Below are 23,343 nucleotides of genomic sequence, written 5' to 3'. Positions count from 1 at the left end.
TCAAAAATAAAATGTGTCCTCTCCTCTTCCTCCCAGGTATACACATTTTACTATGTGGAATATGTTCAATTCTTACATTATTGTTTTCGTGGGAAGAAATTCAACGTCCTCATCTCACAAGGAAAAGCATCTGATTGGCTCTCCATTGTAACTAACTGCCGACCCCTCTTTCATATGGGCGGTTTTAAATAGCTGTGGTTGGATATACTCCCAACTTGTCCCACTCATGGACAAGACGAAACTAAATATGATGAGATTTCGTTTCTGTCAACATTTTCGTCTCGTTTTTATTCGTCAACAAAAATATCAGTTGAGTTTGTTATCGTCTTAGTAAATATGCATTTTGTTTTGATTTGTTATTGTCTTATTTTCGTCAGGGGAAAATAGGTGGACAAAAATTATTAGTCAACAAAATTAACACTGTATCCCCATTATTTCCTATTGGAATTTTTTTTTTCGAAATCTGAAGCAAACACACATTTTCCCAACTAAGGTGTTAGTAAAAATCTGCGAAAAAATATATACGCCCAACACCCAACTGTCACGCGCATTTTTTAGCCACAGCTGACTTGGTTACGCGTCGTACCACCTCTGCCTCTACTGAATGCTTTTTTAATCGCCCAATTTTTTCAACGCCCATGCAAGTTATAATTCCTGTTCTGTTGTTAATACATATACTGTCACATATTTCTTTTGACACAAACCAAACAGCTCAGTTTTACCCATCTGTACACAAACATTTACCCGTCTGTACACAAACACTGTAAATCTTCACTCTAGCCAAAGTTTTTTAAAAATGCATTTTTTAGACTTGGATGAAAGGCACATAGAAAAATATGTGTTTCAAAGAATGGGGTTCTGTTAAAGTACCTCGACTTTGAACGCTACACACACTCACATTCTCTCTGAGAGTATAACAACTGTAGTTTTGAACCCCATGTTGTTACTTTAATTTCTGTATGGGGAGTGGGGGAGGACGACTGCTTTTGTTTGGCAACAAAACCCTCATGAAAGAACATTCATTATCAAAAAACGAGTGGATAGCCTGGAATTATCCTGAAATCAAGTAGGTCTGAAAGTGATTCCTCATGGTGATTATACGCTGATTATTGTGTGTGTGTGTGTGTGTGTGTGTGTGTGTATCCTACCTGCCTCCAGGCCGTTGCTCTGGTAAACACTCCTGTGATGAAGGCAGGTGGTGTTTTTCCCTCCACAGACCATGCAGGCATCTTCCTGCTGCTTGGAACCCAAGATGGAGTCACAGCCAGGCTTCTGAGTGATGCATAATTCAAACAACTGTTTATTGTACTTTACAACAGACGGGATGTGATGGCGCTTAAATCAGAGGTGTCCCAATTTTTCCATTGAGGGCCGCATATAGAAAAATGAAAGGTTGTGGGGGGGCACCTTTGATATTCTTAACATATTAAATAATCTAAACACGCTTAAAATAATGCTCTTTATTTGCTCAACGTTACGTTCCCAGACCCCCGCAAAGGTCTAAAAACACAAATAATGGACTTACTCATTAAAAAACCTATGGCTATTTTACGAAACGATGACGAAAAAAGTGGCATGCAATACAATGCAAGGAAGGAAAGACTGCACAAGTTTGCAGTGATCACTTCGTTAAAAGTTTGTGTGATATACGTTTAACGTTTATTGTTTCCCATTTAAGTATTATCTTGATATATTGTTTGTATTTCTTAGAAGACATTTTTGCTACAAGTGCACACCAACTTGGCGAGTCTAAATATAAAAGAAAGCAACACCTAAAAGAGTTAAGCTTTTACCAAAGGCAACAATCACACATGAGGTTTTCGGCACATACATCATGTTGACATCTATAGTTATATTTTGATAAAGATGGAGAAAAACACACATACTCTGCATAATAACAAGGCAACAAACATGGCAGTAGACGCAAAGTTGAATCGTGAAATGCATCCTTACCAGAGCAAAAACGATGCATATTTATCCGGGAGAGTTTTGACAGCAATTTCCTTGACCCAGCCACACACAAAGAAGTTGTCGAGCTCCATGCTTTTCCAAGTTTTCATCTGTTTTGTCGTGTAGAATGACGTCTAGAGCACCAGATAGTTCGATATGTCTAGGAATTCCACCAGCGGATAGTCCTTCAGATCACTCAACACTAGGGGTGTAACGGTACACAAAAATTTCGGTTCGGTACGTACCTCGGTTTAGAGATCACGGTTCGGTTCATTTTCGGTACAGTAAGAAAACAACAAAATATACATTTTTTGGTTATTTATTTACCAAATTTGTAAACAATGGCGTAACATACATATACACACAGGGTCCATTGCCAGGGTTAATGTGGTCAACATATATAAAATAAAAACTAAATAAGATAAGGCTCAGAATGGTTTTTTAACAAAACCTTTCTACATACAAAGTGCTTTTTTTGATTGATTGATTGATTGATTGAGACTTTTATTAGTAGATTGCACAGTACAGTACATATTCCGTACAATTGACCACTAAATGGTAACACCCCAATAAGTTTTTCAACTTGTTTAGGTCGGAGTCCACATTAATCAACATTAAACTGCCTCAAGTTGTTGCTCAGATTAAATAAAATGACAAAAGTTTTCTTCTACATATAAAAAGTGCAACATTAAACAGTTTCAAGTAAACTCAGCCTCAGATTAACTTTTCTTTCCCCCCCAGCCTGGCTAACTTGGCAGTAAGAGGATATATGGGCTCATTGTTTTCCACCGTAGAAGTGGGTCAAAATCTAGTTTTTAATGCAATATGGACTTAAAGGCCTACTGAAATGATTTTTTTTTATTTAAACGGGGATAGCAGATCTATTCTATGTGTCATACTTGATCATTTCGCGATATTGCCATATTTTTGCTGAAAGGATTTAGTATAGAACAACGACGATAAAGATTGCAACTTTTGGTATCTGATAAAAAAAAGGCTTGCACCTACCGGAAGTAGCGTGACGTAGTCAGTTGAACATATACGCAAAGTTCCCTATTGTTTACAATGATGGCCGCATGAAGTGAGAGAGATTCGGACCGAGAAAGCGACAATTTCCCCATTAATTTGAGCGAGGATGAAAGATTTGTGGATGAGTAAAGTGCAAGTGAAGGACTAGTGGGGAGTTGAAGCTATTCAGATAGGGAAGATGCTGTGAGAGCCGGGGGTGACCTGATATTCAGCTGGGAATGACTACAACAGTAAATAAACACAAGACATATATATACTCTATTAGCCACAACACAACCAGGCTTATATTTAATATGCCACAAATTAATCCTGCATAAAAACACCTGCGTGTTTGTTATGCTAGCTCCTAGCTCCTCTGCTAGCTCCTAGCTCCATAGAACACGCCAATACAATTCAAACACCTGATCAACACACACAATCACTCAGCCCAAAAGACCGTTTACCTAACCCAAGGTTCATAAAGCTTATATATTTTTAAAAAGTTACGTACGTGACGCGCACATACGGTCAAGTTATCGAATGTTTAGCAGCCAAGGCTGCATACTCACGGTACCTGATATTCAGCTGGGAATGACTACAACAGTAAATAAACACAAGACATATATATACTCTATTAGCCACAACACAACCAGGCTTATATTTAATATGCCACAAATTAATCCTGCATAATAACACCTGCGTGTTTGTTATGCTAGCTCCTAGCTCCTCTGCTAGCTCCTAGCTCCATAGAACACGCCAATACAATTCAAACACCCGATCAACACACACAATCACTCAGCCCAAAAGACCGTTCACCTAACCCAAGGTTCATAAAGCTTATATATTTTTAAAAAGTTACGTACGTGACGCGCACTTACGGTACGGTACGTGTTATGCTAGCTCCTAGCTCCTCTGCTAGCTCCTAGCTCCATAGAACACGCCAATACAATTCAAACACATGATCAACACACACAATCACTCAGCCCAAAAGACCGTTCACCTAACCCAAGGTTCATAAAGCTTATATATTTTAAAAAAGTTACGTACATACGCAAAAAAAAGCCAAAGCTGCATACTCACAGTAGCACGTCTGCGTCTTTGTCATCCAAATCAAAGTAATCCTGGTAAGAGTCTGTGTTGTCCCAGTTCTCTACAGGCGTCTGTGTATCCAAATCAAAAGTCCTCCTGGTTAGAGTCTCTGTTATCCGAGTTCTTCCATCTTGACTGCATCTTTCGGGAATGTAAACAAAGAAGCGCCGGCTGTGTACTGTTGTGGCTGACTACGTTCGAAAAATACGTCCATTTCGCACCGACAACTTTCTTCTTTGCTTGCTTGGCTTCCTTCTCCATAATGCAATGAACATGATTGAAACAGATTCACGAACACAGATGTCCAGAATACTGTGGAATTATGAAATGAAAACAGAGCTTTTTCGTACCGGCTTCAATGTGGAAGGCATACCCGTGTTCGTCGGGCTACGTCACGCGCATACGTCATCCTCAGAGGCGTTTCGAACCGGAAGTTTAGCGGCAAATTTAAAATGTCACTTTATAAGTTAACCCGGCCGTATTGGCATGTGTTATAATGTTAAGATTTCATCATTGATATATAAACTATCAGACTGCGTGGTCGGTAGTAGTGGGTTTCAGTAGGCCTTTAAATCTGCTTCTATAAAAACATTTGTTATTGCTTTAGCCCTGCCTAACTTGCCGAGGAGAGGCTGCTTGAATGCAGTGGTGACGCTTCAAATGGGTTAGCATGTGTTATGAGAGTAGCGTATGTGTGTGTGTGGCCCTTTAATATGTGACTTCATGTGAAATGAGTGACGTCAGTGAGTGTGTGGGCGAGTGAAGTGAGGGAGCGGTAGCGTGAGTGCGGGGAGTGGCTAGTGTTTTGTTGGATTGGCTGTGTGCAAGACCTCAATAAAGCCACGATTTGCAACTAATCGCCGGACTCGTCATTTACCCTGGAGTCCGGAGCTGTGGAGACCCACTGCCGGGTAGAGTGAAGGGTGTTGCCCCCGAGAATACATCGGCCCTGGAGGAGTGTCTCCCCTGCGCTCCTCGACTACGGTCTGGGAGCCGGAAGCAGAAAAGGAGCAACACATGTTTGACGTGTTGTCAGAAGCAGCTGCTGAACAATGTCGGCAAACCTCCGTCCTCCATTGTTGTATCGCGCAGCCAAAGTGTTCCCAAACGGGAGATCTTAACGAGGCAGGAGGGTCTTCCAGCTCTGGATTTTACTTGTTGTCCTAGCCTGGTCGCTGCTAGCATGCCGTGTGTTGTGCCTCGGTGTGCATTGTTTACACAATGTGCGGTACGCTACTTTATATGTCCGTGTGGAAACTCGTTCGGTACACCTCCGAACCGAACCGAAACCCTCGTACCGAAACGGTCCAATACAAATACATGTACCGTTACACCCCTACTCAACACATCTTTTTTTGATAACGTGTAGTGATGGATTCCATTGCATTGGCTTGGTTGACTACCACTGTTTTTCACTTTAGGGAAGAAGTCACATGACGGAATACAAGCAATTGCATCTTGTATCTGTTTTCTGGGAAAAATGTGACATTAATTTATAGTTATTGCATACTATGCTGTGTGTTCAAATGTTTCAGCATATGACGTCTTCTTGATGAAATGGCAACCTTGGAATTATTACAAGTAGTACTGTTGCAATCTTTTCCTGTAAAATGTCGGCAAACTTTGGAGCGATTTTTCTGCCCGGGCGCCGCTACGTTGCTGTCTGACGTCACTACGCACGTTGCGTAATGACAGCATCCCCATCCGCAAGAATCGTTAATGGAATCGTTTGAAAAAAATGACAACCGACGCAAAGGAATTTATATACTGGGAACCGGTCCTGAACAAGAATTGGTTTTCAATTCCCATCCCTAGGGCCAGATTTCCAGAAAGCTAACGACCAGGGGGGCAGACTTCACTAGTATTATTTTTTTGGTGTATTCTTGAGAACCAGCGTCCTCTGCAGTGGACATGTAATTTTTTTGTCTACTTATTTTGTTAGTGTTACTAAATTTGGGAAATAAATTTCCCTCTCTATACAACACAAGCATTCTACTGTTTTAAGGACCTACTGCCAAAAAGCTAGTCAAAAGATCCTCTATATGACAGTGCTCAAGTAGTTTTAGGAATCTGTTATACAGTTGTTAGTCTCTTACAAGTTGTTTTAACTGAATTCGCGGGCCAGTGCATGCCATTCCTAGGCTGGATTTGGGCCCTGGGTTTCCAGTTGAACAGCAGTGCTTTAAACCCTTCAATATTCCTCTTACAGTTATCAAACACATTGGATATTACATTTTACACATAACAACAATTACAGGCATGCAGTATACTGTTTTGCACTGCCTAGAGATGTAACAATATGAACATTTCATGTCACAGTTATCGTGACCAAAATTATCACGGTTAATATTATTATCACGGTAATGTTGAATGTGCTCAAAAAGTACATATAAACACACTGTTAGAAAACACACTACCGGTATTTTGCATGTTGTGTGTTTGTTATGCTTCACTGAAACGTTATAATCTTAATTTATGTTTTAATAGCTAAGTTTTTATTGTTTTAACGGGAACTGAACTTTTTTTTTTGGATCATTCACAATCCTTACGTAAGGCAAGAAGACATATGTCTTTCTTTTTTTATGCATTGTAAATATGAAATACATGCGATCAAAAGTCTGCTTACAATAAAGACAATGGGAGTCGCTTTACGCTGCCTATAGTAGCTTAAAATCCAGTAAGATTTTATATACATGACGTAAAAATATATGTAATGTAGTCAATGGCGCATTTAAAATTACATTTAATATTTACATATTTTGATCATTTTAAGCATTAATTTAAAAAACGCATCACAACGGTCGGTTTTTTTTCCAACTAAGTTATTGATAGTTTTTTATTCATGAGAGCTAAGAAACATAACAAAACATCACTTACTGTACAATGTCTGCTGTCATTAGGATGCCGACTACTAGGATGTTCATATATTCCCATTTAGATGAAGAATAACTCATAATTGCCGCGAAGAAAAGAGGGGTGAAACCAAGCGCAAACCAAGGTATTTTCATGTTGTTCTCGCTATGAGTGGGTCTAAACTGGGTATTGCAGCCGTTGTGTGCGCCCGTGGCTGCTGGGTCCGATGAGGGGGCGATTTTGGGGTTTGTGGCAGCACACGGACATGCTGGCTTCATTCTCGTTTGTTGTCCTGTTAGTTGGTTTGTCAGATGTCTGCCCGGGCCTGCCCTCGCGCTCTGCCGCGCTGTCCTTCGAGCCTAATGTTGTGTCGTCGTTTGGGTGCGGCCTTGTCGGGGGCTGTATCCATACATAAATATACATGTGTATGTATGTATGTATGTGTGCATGTATGTATGTGTGTATGTATGTACTATGTATGTACTGTATATGAGTATGTATGCATGTGTGTGTATATGTATATGTATATGTATATGTATATGTATATGTATATGTATATGTATATGTATATGTATATGTATATGTGCATATATACAGTCGTGGTCAAAAGTTTACATACTCTTGTAAAGAACATAATTTCATGGCTGTCTTGAGTTTCCAATCATTTCTACAACTCTTATTTTTTGTGATAGAGTGATTGGAGCACATACTTGTTTGTCACAAAAAACATTCATGAAGTTTGGTACTTTTATGAATTTATTATGGGTCTACTGAAAATGTGACCAAATCTGCTGGATCAAAAGTATACATACAGCAACATCCATCCATCCATTTTCTACCGCTTATTCCCTTACATACAGCAACATACATTATCATTTTTGTGATGTAGAAAAGTTACAATCAAATCAAATTAGCTTCATGGCATGGTCTCCTAACTTCATGTGAGTGATTATGATTGATGACACCTGTTGACTTATCTGAGCCCATTTAAATAGGGCTCGTGTAATGCAGTCATTAGACTTTGTTACAAAACACGACAATGGGAAAGTCAAAGGAACTCAGCACAGATCTGAAAAAACGAATCACTGACTTGAATAAATCAGGAAAGTCACTTGGAGCCATTTCAAAGCAGATTAAGGTCCCAAAAGCAACTGTGCAGACATTTGTTCGTAAGTATAAAGTGCATGGCACAGTTTTGTCACTGCCACAATCAGGAAGAAAACGCAAGCTATCACCTGCTGCTGAGAGAAAATTGATCAGGATGATCAAGAGTCAACCGAGAACCACCAAAAAGCAGGTCTGCAATGAATTGGAAGCTGTTGATCTGTTTTTGTTGTTGTTGTTGTTTTTCTCTTTGTCTTATCCTCCTCTTGTCCCTGCAATTTCCCTCTCTGTCTTTGTTTTTTTCTACTTTCTATCTCCTACTGCTCCATAAATCCATTTAATAAAGTCAAAGAGAAGTATCCCACGCTTCCCTTTTGTAAAGTAAATCTGTACAGCAGATATGGTCATCTATATCAACAATATGATTTGCCTGAGTGGCTGGACAGGACAAATAGATATAAATGATAAATAAATAAAATAAATAAATTTGATGCCAAAGTTGACAAACTAAGTGTAATACACATACTTGCCAACCTTGAGACCTCCTATTTTGGGGGGTGGGTCGAGGGGCGTGGTTGGGGGCGTGGTTAAGAGGGGAGGAGTATATTTACAGGTAGAATTCACCAAGTCAAGTATTTCATATATATATATAAGAAATACTTGACTTTCAGTGAATTCTAGCTATATGTATATATATTTATTTTATTATATATATATATATATATATATATATATAAATATATAAATAAATAAAATAAATACTTGAATTTCAGTGTTCATTTATTTACACATATACACACACATAACACTCATCTACTAATTGTTGAGTTAAGAGTTGAATTGTCCATCCTTGTTCTATTCTCTGTCACTATTTTTCTAACCATGCTGAACACCCTCTCTGATGATGCATTGCTGTGTGGCACGCACAAAAGTACCTTCATCAAATGCACCACAGTCTGGAATCTTCCATCTCTCCCTAGCATGGCCCAAAACTGGTCAATCTTTGCTTCCTGAGGAAGATCTTCACTGAACTTGAACGCATCATAATTAAATGATCCCCTCAACTCCCCCCAAAATGGATTAACTCGCTGGAATAAAAATGATAATATAACATATATCCATAAACGTGGACGCATGTGAAAAAGTGCAATATATTTATCTGTACAGTAATCTATTTATTTATTTATATATATTTATATATATGTATTTATTTTATATATATATATTTATTTATTTATATATGCACCTTATTGCTTTTTTATCCTGCACTACCATGAGCTTATGTAACGAAATTTCGTTCTTATCTGTACTATAAAGTTCAAATTTGAATGACAATAAAAAGGAAGTCTAAGTCTAAATCTAAGATCTTCCCTGCCAAGCACTTGGTAGTCCACTACTTCTTCCCGGAGGCTATCCAGGTCCAATCGCAGCTGCGGCTTGGAACTTACAAGCTATTGCTTCATCTTACTCGTCGTCGGCGTCGCCACGGCTGTATCTTCCTCGTTCTTCTGCTTCGTCTTCTTGTTGTGTGCGCAGTTGTGCACTGCACTCTCTAAAAGCCGTATATGTTATTGTCACATATGTACAGTAGATGGCAGTATTGTCCTGTTTAAGAGTGTCACAACATTGCTGTTTACGGCAGACGAACTGCTTTACGGTAGACGAAAACGTGACTGCTGTTGTTGTGTGTTGTTACCGCGCTGGGAGGACGTTAATGAAACTGCTTAACAATAAATCCCCATACGAAACCAAGAACTCGCCCTCGATCATTCTACAGTTATAACGTGATTGGGCAGGCACGCTGTTTATATCGTGGGAAAGCGGACGTAAAAACAGGCTGTCCTCACTCAGGTCCGCATGGAGCTGGAGGGGGTGTGGCCTCCAGCTCCGCCTGAATTTTGGGAGATTTTCAGGAGAAAAATTGTCCCGGGAGGTTTTCGGGAGAGGCGCTGAATTTCGGGAGTCTCCAGGAAAATCCGGGAGGGTTGGCAAGTATGAATACATCCTCATCCTTCTATTAATCTAGATGAGAGGCATGATATATAATCTAGAATAAACTTTCAAGAGAAGTGAGAAAATAGCGGACCAGTCAATATCTGCAACACGGGCACACAAGCTTATGATCATGGCACCGCTATAAATAGATTGTCTGCGTTTGCACTTATAATACCAATATCACTAATACTAGGTTAATATTCAAGTCACAAAATGTAAATGGAGTATTGTTGGCGGTTTTTGGATTGTTATTTACTGGGTTTTTATGGGCGGAATAGAGGACCTCCTATTGGCTCCGGTGTAAGCGTACTTTTATTTACGATGCATTATGAATGCATCAAAAAATATATATCTGTCATCATGTCTTTCATAATGATTGTGAACAATAGGCAAAATTCCAAAAAAGTGCAGTTGCCCTTTAAATACTGGTTTGTACTGTAGCACTTTAAGACTTGTTGAAATGAGAAGTGCTTAACAAACAAAATATATTATAATAATGTATTATTTCTGGCAGGCATTGTGGCGTCCTACTCTGTTCAGCCGTCTTTGAACACACCATAACAATACCTCCGTCTTGTATTCCTATAGAACAATCATTCTGGTCTAAAAGAGCACAGATGGTAGGTACAATCGAATATCTTTTAGACAGTAATGTGTTTACCGGTATATAAGTTATATTGGTTTATGTTGTCTCTAGGATAAATACGTTCATTTCTCTTGTTTTAGTGTTTACATTTAAGCTAACTAGCTGGCGCCAGTCAAGCCTTGGGTTTATCACAGTTTTTCAATAAAATTGAAAACAGTTACCATTTATACCGTTCATCGTTACAACCCCAGTACTGACACAATGTGCACTTACACAACATGCCATCTTTTGAAAACATATTTTTGATAATTAAAATTGAAAACAATCAATCAATCAAAGTTTATTTATACAGCCCTTAATCACAAGTGTCTCAAAAGGCAAACAGTTATCATTAATACCATTCATCGTTACAACCCTAGTACTGACATAATGTGCAGTTACACAACATTCCATCTTTTGAAAACATTTTCATGCTGGAAAATGTTGAGTGATTTTTATGAGAGGGCGCCCTTTGCTGGATTCCTAGCTGCAAACACTGTTTTTGCCCCTGCAGATTGTGCAATTAAATCACTTTTTTTTTATTGAAGCTACCATTATTATTAGTATCTATTTATATATTTTACAATTTAAAGCAGAAAAATTAAGTATGTAATACTTCATTTACTCCTAAACCAAATCTTGCAATCACACATTCCAGAGGTCTCAGACACGACCTCTGCCCTGACCCCCAAAACCTGATCAGTAGCACCATGGGCGCATTTCATTCAATTCTGGATTGCTGGTGCCATTTTGTGGCAGAGCCAATTTTCTTTGTTTAATATTATTTGTATAATATTTATGTCTGTGCTTATTCTGAAGCTTCCCCAACAACATAATTTCCAGAAAGAGGGCAATAAAGTATCTATTCTATCCATCCATCCATCCATTTTCTACCGCTTATTCCCTTCGGGGTCGCGGGGGTCTCTGGAGCCTATCTCAGCTACAATCGGGCGGAAGGCGGGGTACACCCTGGACAAGTCGCCACCTCATCGCAGGGCCAACACAGATAGACAGACAACATTCACACTCACATTCACACACTAGGGCCAATTTAGTGTTGCCAATCAACCTATCCCCAGGTGCATGTCTTTGGAGGTGGGAGGAAGCCGGAGTACCCGGAGGGAACCCACGCAGTCACGGGGAGGACATGCAAACTCCACACAGAAAGATCCCGAGGCCGGGATTGAACTCACGACTACTCAGGACCTTCGTATTGTGAGGCAGACGCACTAACCCCTCTGCCACCGTGCTGCCCTATTCTATTCTATTACAAAAAAAACAATGGCCGCACATTGGACACGTCTGACACAAATGCTGCTTTTAAATTGCACATTATTTGATGTAAGCAATACAACCTTTAACCTTTTGTTTCAAAATTTTGACTGTAGTTTATGTATGATGACATGCTTTTTTTTACGTTTTCTTCCCCCTGTCATTATCTTGTCTGACAACTTTTATTGAAAAAGACAGGACAGCAGCAAGGGGCCCGACGAAGAAAGCTAGTGGCGCTCTATAAATTCCAAAGTACAAAGATGGTTGTGTGGGGAATAATGTTGCTAAACACACAAAATCATCTCTTAGGTTGTAATGTAAACCAATCAAGGGGGAGGTTCTCAGGTTCAAAAGCAGCAATTTAGGAGCCCTATAATCAAGCTCCGACCTAAGGCCTTAAGTACATAAAAAAATACGCTAAGGATCTCTATGTGTATTGCAGGAAATTAATGTTGTCAAGGTTACAGTTGTTTAGGAGCAAGGGATGGTCCGATCCATATCGAGTGTCTATTGACATACAGTATGTTGTTTCTATTTGCCAGGAATGTCCATTATTTTCAAATGCAAATAGCAAATGCAATTTTTTTCTGTACAGTTTAAACGTGGCATTTTTCATACAGTATATAATATGCATATTATATTATCACGTGATGGTGCACTTAATCCCTTCATACAGACAGAGACTGAAACTGGCTAAACCTGTTATGAGGAACATTAAGTGTTTCACCGCCGAGTCTGTGGACGAGTTGCGTGCTTGTTGGGAAACAACAGACTGGGAGGCAATTGGAGCGGCCACGAACAATCTGGACGAGTATACGGACACTGTGACCTCATACATACAGTTCAATGAGGCGCGCATCATTCCAACGCGCACCAGGGTTTGTTATAACAACGACAAGCCCTGGTTCACACCCAAGCTCCGACAGCTGCGCAAGAAGAAGGAGGCTGCGTGGAGAAGCGGGGACCGAAGTACATACAGAGAAGCGAAGTACCACTTCACCAGGGAAGTGGAGAAAGCTAAATCTGTGTACTCTAACCGTCTACAGGAACAGTTCCGCTCCAATGATTCTGCGGCAGTTTGGAGAGGTCTAAGGGCCCTTACGAACTATAAGCCCAAAACCCCCCAGGCCCTGAGCGAGGACCGGACTCTCGCTCAGGGCCTCAACACACATTACTGTCGTCATGAACGGCCTTCAGCTCATCAAAGCCATGCTCCCCCCACCATCACCCTCCCCACCAATGCCAGCACATCATTAAAGGAATTAAAGGACTCAAAGGACTCCAATGACATCACAGGACTCCAAAAACACAATAAGACTGTAAAGACCCTCTCCATTAAAGAAGAGGATGTACGCCGGCAGTTCTTGAAGATGAATATGCGGAAGGCCCCCGGGCCGGATGGTGTCTCCCCCTCCACTCTCAGACACTGTGCGGACCAGCTGGCTCCTGTCTTCACTGACATTTTTAACACCTCTCTGGAGCTATGCCGCGTGCCGTCCTGCTTTAAGACCTCTACCATTGTCCCTGTCCCCAAGAAAGCACGGATCACAGGACTAAATGACTACAGGCCGGTCGCGCTGACGTCTGTGGTCATGAAGTCCTTTGAGCGCTTGGTCCTGCCCCACCTCAAGGACATCACCGCCCCCCTCCTGGACCCACTGCAGTTCGCCTACAGAGCCAACAGGTCTGTGGAGGATGCAGTGAACCTGGCCCTCCACTTCATCCTGGAGCATCTGGACTCCCCAGGAACCTACGCTAGGATCCTGTTTGTGGACTTCAGCTCTGCCTTCAACACCATCCTCCCTGGACTGCTACGAGACAAGCTCTACCAGCTCAGCGTGCCCGACTCCCTCTGCAGTTGGATTAATGACTTCCTGACAGACCGAAGACAGCACGTAAGGCTGGGGAAGATTGTCTCGGACAGTTGAACCACAAACACTGGTACTCCTCAGGGCTGTGTACTCTCCCCCTGGCTCTTCTCCCTGTATACAAACTGCTGCACCTCCAGTCACCAATCCATAAAACTGCTCAAGTTTGCGGATGACACCACCCTCATCGGGCTCATCTCGAATGGCGATGAGTCCGCCTACAGGAGAGAGGTAGACCGGCTGACGTCCTGGTGCAGCCTCAATAACCTGGAGCTGAACGCCCAGAAAACAGTGGAGATGATCATGGACTTCAGGAAAGTCACAGCCCCACCATCCCCTCTCACCCTGATTGACTCTCCCACCCCCGTCCCCATTGTGGACTCCTTCAGTTTCTTGGGCACCACCATCACCCAGGACCTCAAGTGGGAGCTGACCATCAGCTCCCTCATCAAGAAGGCCCAGCAGAGGATGTACTTCCTGCGGCAGCTGAGGAAACTTAAGGTGCCGACCGAGACGCTGGTGCAGTTTTACTCAGCCATCATAGAATCCATCCTGACCTCCTCCATCACAGTGTGGTTCCCCGGTGCCACAGTCCAGGATAAGAATAGACTGCAACGCATCGTACGTGCTGCGGAGAAGGTGATTGGCTGCAAGCTCCCGTCCCTCCAGGACTTGTTCTCCTCCAGGACCAGGAGGCGTGTGGGTCGGATCACAGCTGACTCTTCTCACCCTGGACACACACTATTCTCCCCTCTCCCCTCAGGCAGGAGACTACGCTCCATCCAGACCCACACCTCCCGCCACCCGAACAGTTTTTTCCCCTCGGCCATCAGGCAAATGAACAAGAACTCCTAACAGCAGCTCCTTGAATTCCTTGAATCCCTTCTAAGTCTATCTGATAGCTCAGTCACAGCTCTTTTTATACCAAATATGTGTTATATGTGTTTTATGTCGCACGTTTGCACCAAGAAAAATTCCTAGTTTGTGAACCCGTTCTCAAACAATGGCAATAAAACTATTCTGATTCTGATTCTGATATAGAAAATAAGGTTTATGTATCGGCAGCAGTGTTGGGTTAGTTACTGAAAACCAGTAACTAGTTACAGTTACTAGTTACTTTATTTCAAAAGTAACTCAGTTACTAACTCAGTTACTTACACCAAAAAGTAAAGCGTTACTGTGAAAAGTAACTATTTAGTTACTTCTTTTTTTCCCCTTTTTTTAAGGCTCCCATTAATGGCCTTTTAGCTTTCATTTCAGTACTGTTATTGCACTGGAGAATAATACAATGTGGTCTGAATATTTGCTTTGTGGACAACACTGATCCCTCCTGTTATGTATTTTTATTCTCTGGCAAACTAGGAGCCTTTGTAAAACGGTGTGTGGATTCACAAACCTCACAATGTATCTACACAAAAAAAAATCCGCTGCGCACACTTGTACACACTATTCTCACTATAAAACACACCCATCAGCAAATGTTTTTAACTCCATTAATTATTTTTTTACTCAAAATGCTGTACTGTAGGGCATTGTTACAACGAGCTACATTTACAGACAGTCCCATTAAAATGTGTTTATGAACAAAGAAGAACAGGTAGTCCCAAATATATTGGAGTGATCCAAATGTAAATGTAATGAATGGGAAACACTGTTGTGTGACATCATATTTCTTGATAGTTTTGTGACTTCTATCTGTTCTGTATCCGAAAAAAATGATTCAAATCCAAATCATGATTCTGAATTGATTCAAATTTCACAAGAATCGCAAAACAAAAAACAAACACCTATGAGCCTATTCCTTGGTTAAAAGTTGTGTGTATTATTACAAAAAAGTTAGAATATTGGATTAATATATTTGTCAGTATTAATCTTACAATCTATGCATTTTTTGACAAATGATGACATATTACAGGCCGTGGAGGACCATTTTAATAGTTAAAAAAAGGATACAACCTATCCAATATGCTGTTATCTTTAAATAATAATATATTTATATAGATTTATTTAAACTAACTAAAAGCAAATAAACATTCTGCATGTTAGATTTCTTTTATTAGCAGTAGCTCTTTTTAAAAATGTTTCTTTACATTATACATTTTTGCTCATTTTCCTGTCACGCTTGTATTTGGACCACAGTGCACTGCTCTGTGCTTAGGGCACTTATTTGGTGTTCATGGGTGGAACCACCGGTGCTCACCTGTGTGCACTTGTCAATTAGGCCGTTACAAGTCACTTCTGTCAGACACCAGGCAGTTTCTTGTTTTCCTGCATGTGTGTACAGTTTGCTCATGCCTGCTATTTTCCTTTTTGTATTTGCTATTTTTGGCTTCGCTGTTCCTCTGCTTCACGCTCTAGTGGGTAATTGCTTATCGCCTGCTTATACTTGCTGTAGTGTTAACCACGTTTTTTTGTTAATTTTAGTAGAACTTTTACCAACTGTACCACTGAGGTTATCTTAATTTTTGTTATTAAACTTTGGAAAAATTACTCTTGGTCTCCGCTATGGAATCCAACAATTTGGCATAACGACCCGTGTAACATATTCCCCATTTTTGCTTTTGTTGTTTTTTTAGTAATTGCAGGTCATTGTTGTTTTTTTAGTAATTGCAGGTCAGTAATGGACCCATGCCCGCACTTTGGACACCGCTAATGTACCGGGCACCTCGTGATTCCATTCTGATTATTGGGTTGACAAATGGATTCAGCAGCAATACTCAATATAACCCGATTTTCATAATGTATTATTTGGTGTATAACTGATGATACAATTTTTCATTACAGATTACAAAAATTCCTTTTGGCTGCTGACATGTGACAGTTTTGTCCTTCATTTTTTTTTTACAATTTTATTTACAAAAATCACAGAATGTTAATCACTCCATCCATCCATTCATTTTCTACCGCTTGTCCCTCTCAGGGTTGTGAGTGGTGCTGGAGCCTATACCAGCTGCACTCAGGGCGGAAGGCGGGGTGCACCCTGGACAAGTCGCCACCTCATCGCAGGGCCAACACAGATAGACAGACAACATTCACACTCACATTCACACACTAGGGCCAATTTAGTGTTGCCAATCAACCTATCCCCAGGTGCATGTCTTTAGAGGTGGGAGGAAGTCACCCTGTGCCATCAATCTAATAAAAGAAAATAGAGCAACTCCAACTCAATCACAGCTTTACAATACTTAGGATATAAATTTACAAAGCAATTGAGAATACATGCAAATACAATCGAATACGGTACTGGGAAAAAAAAGGAAAAACAAAAATTAATAAATGCAACAGTATCAATAAAAATAATAATTCTGTATATAAAAAATAGCGGTTTAATGTTTTTTTAATCTAAAAATAGATATTTTTTAAATTTTTTGAATCTTTGAATGTAGAAAATTATGAATTGATTTAGAATTGAAATTGATAAAAATAGTGATTTTGGATGTTTGAGCACCCCACTGATCACAGAGAGGTGTCGTCTCCAGCAGCTGCAGTCTGCTTCCCTGATACTATGAACTGGGATCCAGCCCATAAAACCAGCTATGGGGATGTGTGAATGGCTATATGGGAGAACCAGTGCATACAAAGGACAGAATTTTAAAAAAACTGTTGGATACTGTCAGGATTATTACTGTATCGCTGATATAATGGGTTGATTTCCAGTCTATATTGACATCTGTGACAAAGAGGCCTGAAGGCTGAAGCAGCTGTGAACTTTTCCTCAAAAACAGAGTAGTAAAGATCAATGAAAGCTTGATATGCATGAAGAATGCACTCTGGCCCTTACGCACAACATGGCGTTGGCTTGTAAAGATAGTATCAGTCAAAGCATCGACACAAGTTTGCTCTCACCAGACAGCGTCCGTTGACACACACAGCTCCAGGCTCTTTGTCGCAGGCGGTGCCATCGAGCACATGACCAAAGTTGTAGTAGAAGTTATGACCCAAGGCCAAGCAGCTGAGCTCACAGGGGTTGGCGCCTAGCAGGGGAGATGTTCAGTCATTGGCACAGTGGTTTATTGGTGGAAAAACAGGCAAGGTCAAGTGTGACAGACAGAGGGGATTTGGAGGTGAGAGTTGAGAAAGAGTAAAAAAACATGTAAAATGCCTCAATGAGCATAATGTGCGGGACTGCCATCAATGCATTGCTTGAGGTTACAGCAGACTGGTCCAAACCTGGCAAGTTTTTATAGCCTCACGGAGAGTACAGTAAAATACTTTGTGCTAGTATATTATTTATTATTCTATTTTTATTCTATTTTCCAAGCAAATCATATACTTTTATGTTTCCATACATACAATGAAACTCGTTTGTCGGTCCCGCTTATGTGAACAACACGTTTGTCGACCAACTCATCAAGTCCCAGTTCACCGTCCTCATATCGAATATAGACACACATGGTCCACCACTTTTGTCAACGTCAAATTTGAGAGCTAAATGGGTAATTTCTTTGTAAAATGGCTCCGTGTATGTCGATTTGTGTTGTAGTATTGTTAGTAACTTCATCTTCATCGCGAAGCAGTGTGAAACAACAGTAAGACAAAATAAAATTATGCAGGTATTAACCTGAATTCTACCACAGCAAATAACAAAATAAAAATGTTTTAATTTCTATTGTTAGCCACTACGGTTCTGTGATTTTGACGATATACGATATAAATATGAATTTGGCCGATTATAGAGCTTTTATTACTATTGTTATATCTTGAAAATGCATGTAGACGACAGATTCTTGCTTTGTCCCACAAACGCGTCCTTAACGCAACGTAGCATTCTTGCTAGCGGATAACGTCCATCCACAAAGCCATTTCTAATTAAGTAATCCTTGCCTCCATCGCCGAAAATAAACGAAGTTTCTTGTAAGTATCATCCCTGGAGGACGAGTAACAGCTAAACATGCTACGATACACACTGTAGGAGGGTATGCTAACTACGAACCAGAGCTTTTGAATGTAAACAAAAATGGGTAGTGTAACCAAGTAGTATAGTATCAGGTCGATAAGGCAGTAGCTATATCAATATTTCTTACGATCCAAAAATATTTGGTCATTTTTGTTATTGTTTACAAACTCAATAAATAAGTCTCTTGATATGGGAGGGCTTTAACGACAAATACCAAAGCATTTACTGTAAATCAGAGAGTGAAATCATTTAAATATTTAATTGATATTGTTACACCGCCCTCCTGTGTTTTTGTCTGATTATAGTTGTGATCAAAAATGTAATCATTCAATGATCCTGAAAATTTGAAGGATCAGTATTGGTATGACGAATATTGCCCATGTAATTACTTGGTATTGGATCGATACCCAAAATCTGTAGTATTGCCCAAAACTAATATTAAGTATCCAAACAACAAAAGAATAAGTGTTTATTACATTTTAATAAGTGTAGATAAAAACATGTTACAACAAAAAGTCAAGCTGTTGAAAGTGAATTAATAAGTAGAATAACAGTTTTAAGAAAAAAATACAACTGGAAAATACATACTGTAATTTGCTACTGCACCAAAAATGATTCCCGGGTGTGGCCACCACTGCTGCCCACTGCTCCCCTCACCTCCCAGGGGGTGAACAAGGGTATGGGTCAAATGCAGAGGACAAATTTCACCACACCTAGTGTGTGTGACAATCATTGGTACTTTAAAACTTATAAGTCAGCAGTTACATTTGGAGCCTTTGTATAATAATGTCTAACTTTACGCCGTGTGCGTCTTCGAACCTCCATTTAGACATCGCCGTGTGGAGTCTGCATTTGTCACCGTGTGTGTGGTTTTCTCTTGACACTTCAGTTTCTTCCCACATTCCAAAAATATGTATGTTAGGTTCATTGGATACTGTAAATTGTCCATAGATCTGAATGTGAGTGTGAATGATTGTTTTTCTGTGCCCTGCGAATGACCCTGCTATTTTGAGTTAGCTTGTCTAAGAGATAGTCCATTGTACGTTAACATTAAGCAAGCGGCAATACAGCTCAATCTTCATCCTCCATAATTGTATTGATTTTTTCACTTTATTCCAAATTATATTATTCATCTAACATGATTCCTACATGTAAGTGCACTTCGTGAGACACTTGTGATTTAGGGCTATATAAATAAACATTGATTGATTGATTGATGTGTATATATTACCGCAATTTCCGGACTATAAGCCGCACCTGACTATAAGCCGCACCAGCTAAATTTAGGGGAAAATACAGATTGCTCCATATATAAGCCGCACCCGACTATAAGCCGCAGGGTTTTGATGTGTAATTACCGTAGTATATAGGGGTTCCTGCTACCACGGAGGGGATTGTCGGGACAGAGATGACTGTTTGGGAACGCAAAGCGTCCCATTTATTAACAATAAATCTTTCAATCATTCAATCAAACTTTCACATCTTTGACATGACGAACAGCATTCGTGCAGAGTACAAATAATACAACGGTGCAAAGTAATACAAAGTGCTCGCCTGTACGTGATCAAAATAACCAGCCTACCGGTATATGAAAAGTCAGTCTTTAATCATTGTGTCATTGTCTTCCTCCTGCGTACTAAAACCACCGAAATCCTCTTCGTCGGTGTCGGAGAAGAACAGGCCGTAAATAAGCCGCACCCTTGTATAAGCCGCAGGGACCAGAACGGGGGGAAAAAGTAGCGGCTTATAGTCCGGAAATTACGGTATGTACTTTCTTTAGTGTGGTTAGTTTTACAGTGACTTAATTGTGAAGAATATCAAATAAACACCTAGTTATTTTTTTCCAAATCTAACTCAAAGGACTGTTTACACATTAGGCAAACTAAATTGCAACATTAATGTATAGCCTGAGTTGCATTTTACAATAAGCAGCAGCAATTGAAACTGCATTTATCAAAGAGAGCACAGTCTAGCAAGTCAAATTATTTGTGTTAAAGCTGATCGTGATTGTGATTCTGAAAAAAAATGTAATATTAGTATTATTAATGGTATTATTAGTAACTGATAACACTATTTGTTTTTAAATATATACATGAAACATTGGTTGAGCCTTTTTTTTTTTATATAAATATATCAATGAAAATCAAATTTATCATGTCATCAATAATGTCATAATGACCACGCCCCCACAGCCACCTATATAGTGGCAATCAAGGGGAAACCCTGTAATACAGTGGTCCCCAACCACCGGTCCGATTGGTACCGGGCCGCACAAGAAATAAATTTAAAAAAAAAAAAAAGTTTATTTTTATTTTTTATTATTAAATGAACCTAAAAAGCACAATATATACATTATATATCAATACAGTCTGCAGGGATACAGTCCGTAAGCACACATGATTGTATTTCTTAAAAAATTACCCCCCCCCCCCCCCCCCCCCCCCCGGTCCGTGGGACTCATTTTCAAGCGTTGACCGGTCCGCAGCTACAAAAAGGTTGGGGACCACTGCTGTAATATACAGTGGTGTGCCGTCAGGGCCAGCAAGGCCTTCTCTGCTGGCCTAACATAACCAGAAATTCTGATCATAATTAAAGATACAATTATTTTTTTATTTACTTTCCCTAAATATCTAAAATTATTCATATTCTCTTCATGTCATATTATGCTTGTTCCAGTGCTGTTGTTTTTAGTTTTAGTTTGTATCCAATCAGAATTCAGCTACCTTATGTTGCCATGCTGTACCAAATCTGCCGGAGGCCTTCAGAATCATCAATGCGGGCGTCCGTGCACTGTAAGTGAACAGGGACATGGAGTGATAGACAGTTGGGATAGCCAATCAGATCACGAGTTGTGTCAGTAAGACCTTCTAGATGGCGTAACGTTGAACATGACATTTACTCGTCCTGTGATTGGATACTCATCAGGATCGTTAGCGGCTGAATTTGAGAACACATAGAGTTGAGAGATAGTTGCGATAGACAATCAGATCACAAGTTGTTGACAGTAGCCTATTTAAGTAGCCTGATGTTAACAAGACTGTGAATAGATACTCACTTCGGAGTGACAAGTGAGTATCCGATCATGTCAATTTAGCAGGAAGCGGGAAGTGTTTGGCCCTAGCCAGACCGGGATAGCAGGGAAGGAGAACAAAACGTTGATTAGGTGGCAGATATATATTTGCAAGGCCATTGTCAAGAAGGATATTTAAAGAGAAACTACATCTTGTGAGACAATGTTGGCCAACCCCGGAAGCTAGCTCAGTTCTGGGGATCAAATGGGGAAATGCTCACCATTTCCACTTGAATCAGCCGACGACGAGTGGTACCACTGGCTTTAACGGCGTCCAATAGTGAGTTCAAATATTTTATTTTTTCACTTTTAATATGTTTTTTGCAATTTTAATTTTCACAGTACCACATAAGATATGTTTTAATTGCTGATGCGTTTTAATTGATTTTTAAATGCGCCAGAAAATAACCTGTTTTGTATACTGTTGATGTGATTCAATACGCAGTGGGGCGTAAATGTCTTCCTGTATAGTATTTCTCTGGCAAAGGTCATGTGGTGACATCAATTTTGGTATTTTGAGAGGTAATCATTGAAGTCGGATATCACAGAAGGCCTCTGTGGGAAACACACGGCCTTCCACTGGTAATATATTGTGATATATATCGCTATCACAGGGGGCTGCAATATATATCGCAATATAGATTTTAGGCCATATAGGCCATTTCTATTAGCCACCTGATGTCAAAAGCTTTATTGCCATTGAAGTCTCAAAATGACAACAAATTTAAAGTAGCAGCTCCGTTAGAGAACAGTATAACATTTCATATGAAAATGCAATAATCTAAATAAAAAAGCACAAATGGAAGAAAACAATGTTCACAACCTGTTGTGGGTTTAAAAATCTTCATTGTCTGCCATCCTCCTCATGTCTCTGGCCAAAGTCATAAGTAAATGTGCAAGTAAGGGTTACTTTTGCTTTCAATCATGTCGACAACCACCTATCGATGTGAGTGAGGCAGTCCGAGGGATGTGGACTTAAATAGGTTCCATTAGCTCAGTGTTTCTCAAATAAGAGGTCGAGACGTGGTGTGATGACAGATGTTTTCATTATTTGTGTCTTGACTCTGGTATTCAAGTTAGAACATTACACCCCCCTGAAAGTAGGCGGTAGCAGTGGTCAATCTAATCAAAAGGCTTCCTGCTCTACCCAGGAGAAGTAGTAAGTCGATTGAGGTGAAGAAATGGAGAAGTTTGTGACAGGAATTTTTTAAAAAAAAGGAGAAGTCGTCAGTGGCGTCTATAGAGAATATAACGCAAAAAATGCATTGTACAGATAAATACATAAATATTATCAAGTTCTCAATAGTAATTCAATTCAGGGGCGAGCACAATTTCTGTCCCCTAAAGGGGTAGTGACAGAAAATAATTAAGACATGACTTTGTTTTCCAACCATTGGAAAGAACATTTGAAAGACAGTACTGAGAAGAAGCGAAGAATATTAATTTACTTAAATACAGAAATCATCAAAAATCATGACAGAGCGTGTATCCAACACGGCAAAACGATTCAAGCATAGCACTGCTATATGCAGCATACTGATAAATAATGCCAGCCAAGGACATTAAAATAATACCTAAACGGAAGATATGAAAGATGGAGAAGCTGCTGATG

At 40.0% G+C, this 23,343-nt stretch overlaps 1 protein-coding gene across 2 annotated transcripts in view; it reads right to left on the bottom strand.

Moving 5' to 3' along the window:
• The window catches only part of adamtsl5 (ADAMTS like 5), a 118,446-nt gene that overhangs the window by 33,036 nt on the left and 62,067 nt on the right, over positions 1-23,343 (bottom strand). For both annotated transcript variants that reach the window (XM_062030492.1, XM_062030493.1), the window contains 2 exons: positions 17,611-17,738; positions 1,149-1,272 (listed from right to left, as the gene is read on the bottom strand). In XM_062030492.1, the coding sequence (XP_061886476.1) occupies positions 1,149-1,272; positions 17,611-17,738 (252 nt within the window). The remainder of the gene's footprint in view (positions 1-1,148; positions 1,273-17,610; positions 17,739-23,343) is intronic.

The sequence above is a fragment of the Entelurus aequoreus genome, linkage group LG02, assembly GCF_033978785.1.
Source record: "Entelurus aequoreus isolate RoL-2023_Sb linkage group LG02, RoL_Eaeq_v1.1, whole genome shotgun sequence".
Lineage (NCBI taxonomy): Eukaryota > Metazoa > Chordata > Actinopteri > Syngnathiformes > Syngnathidae > Entelurus > Entelurus aequoreus.
Note: the sequence above shows the minus strand (reverse complement) of the source record. Positions and strands in the feature narration are given on the sequence as shown.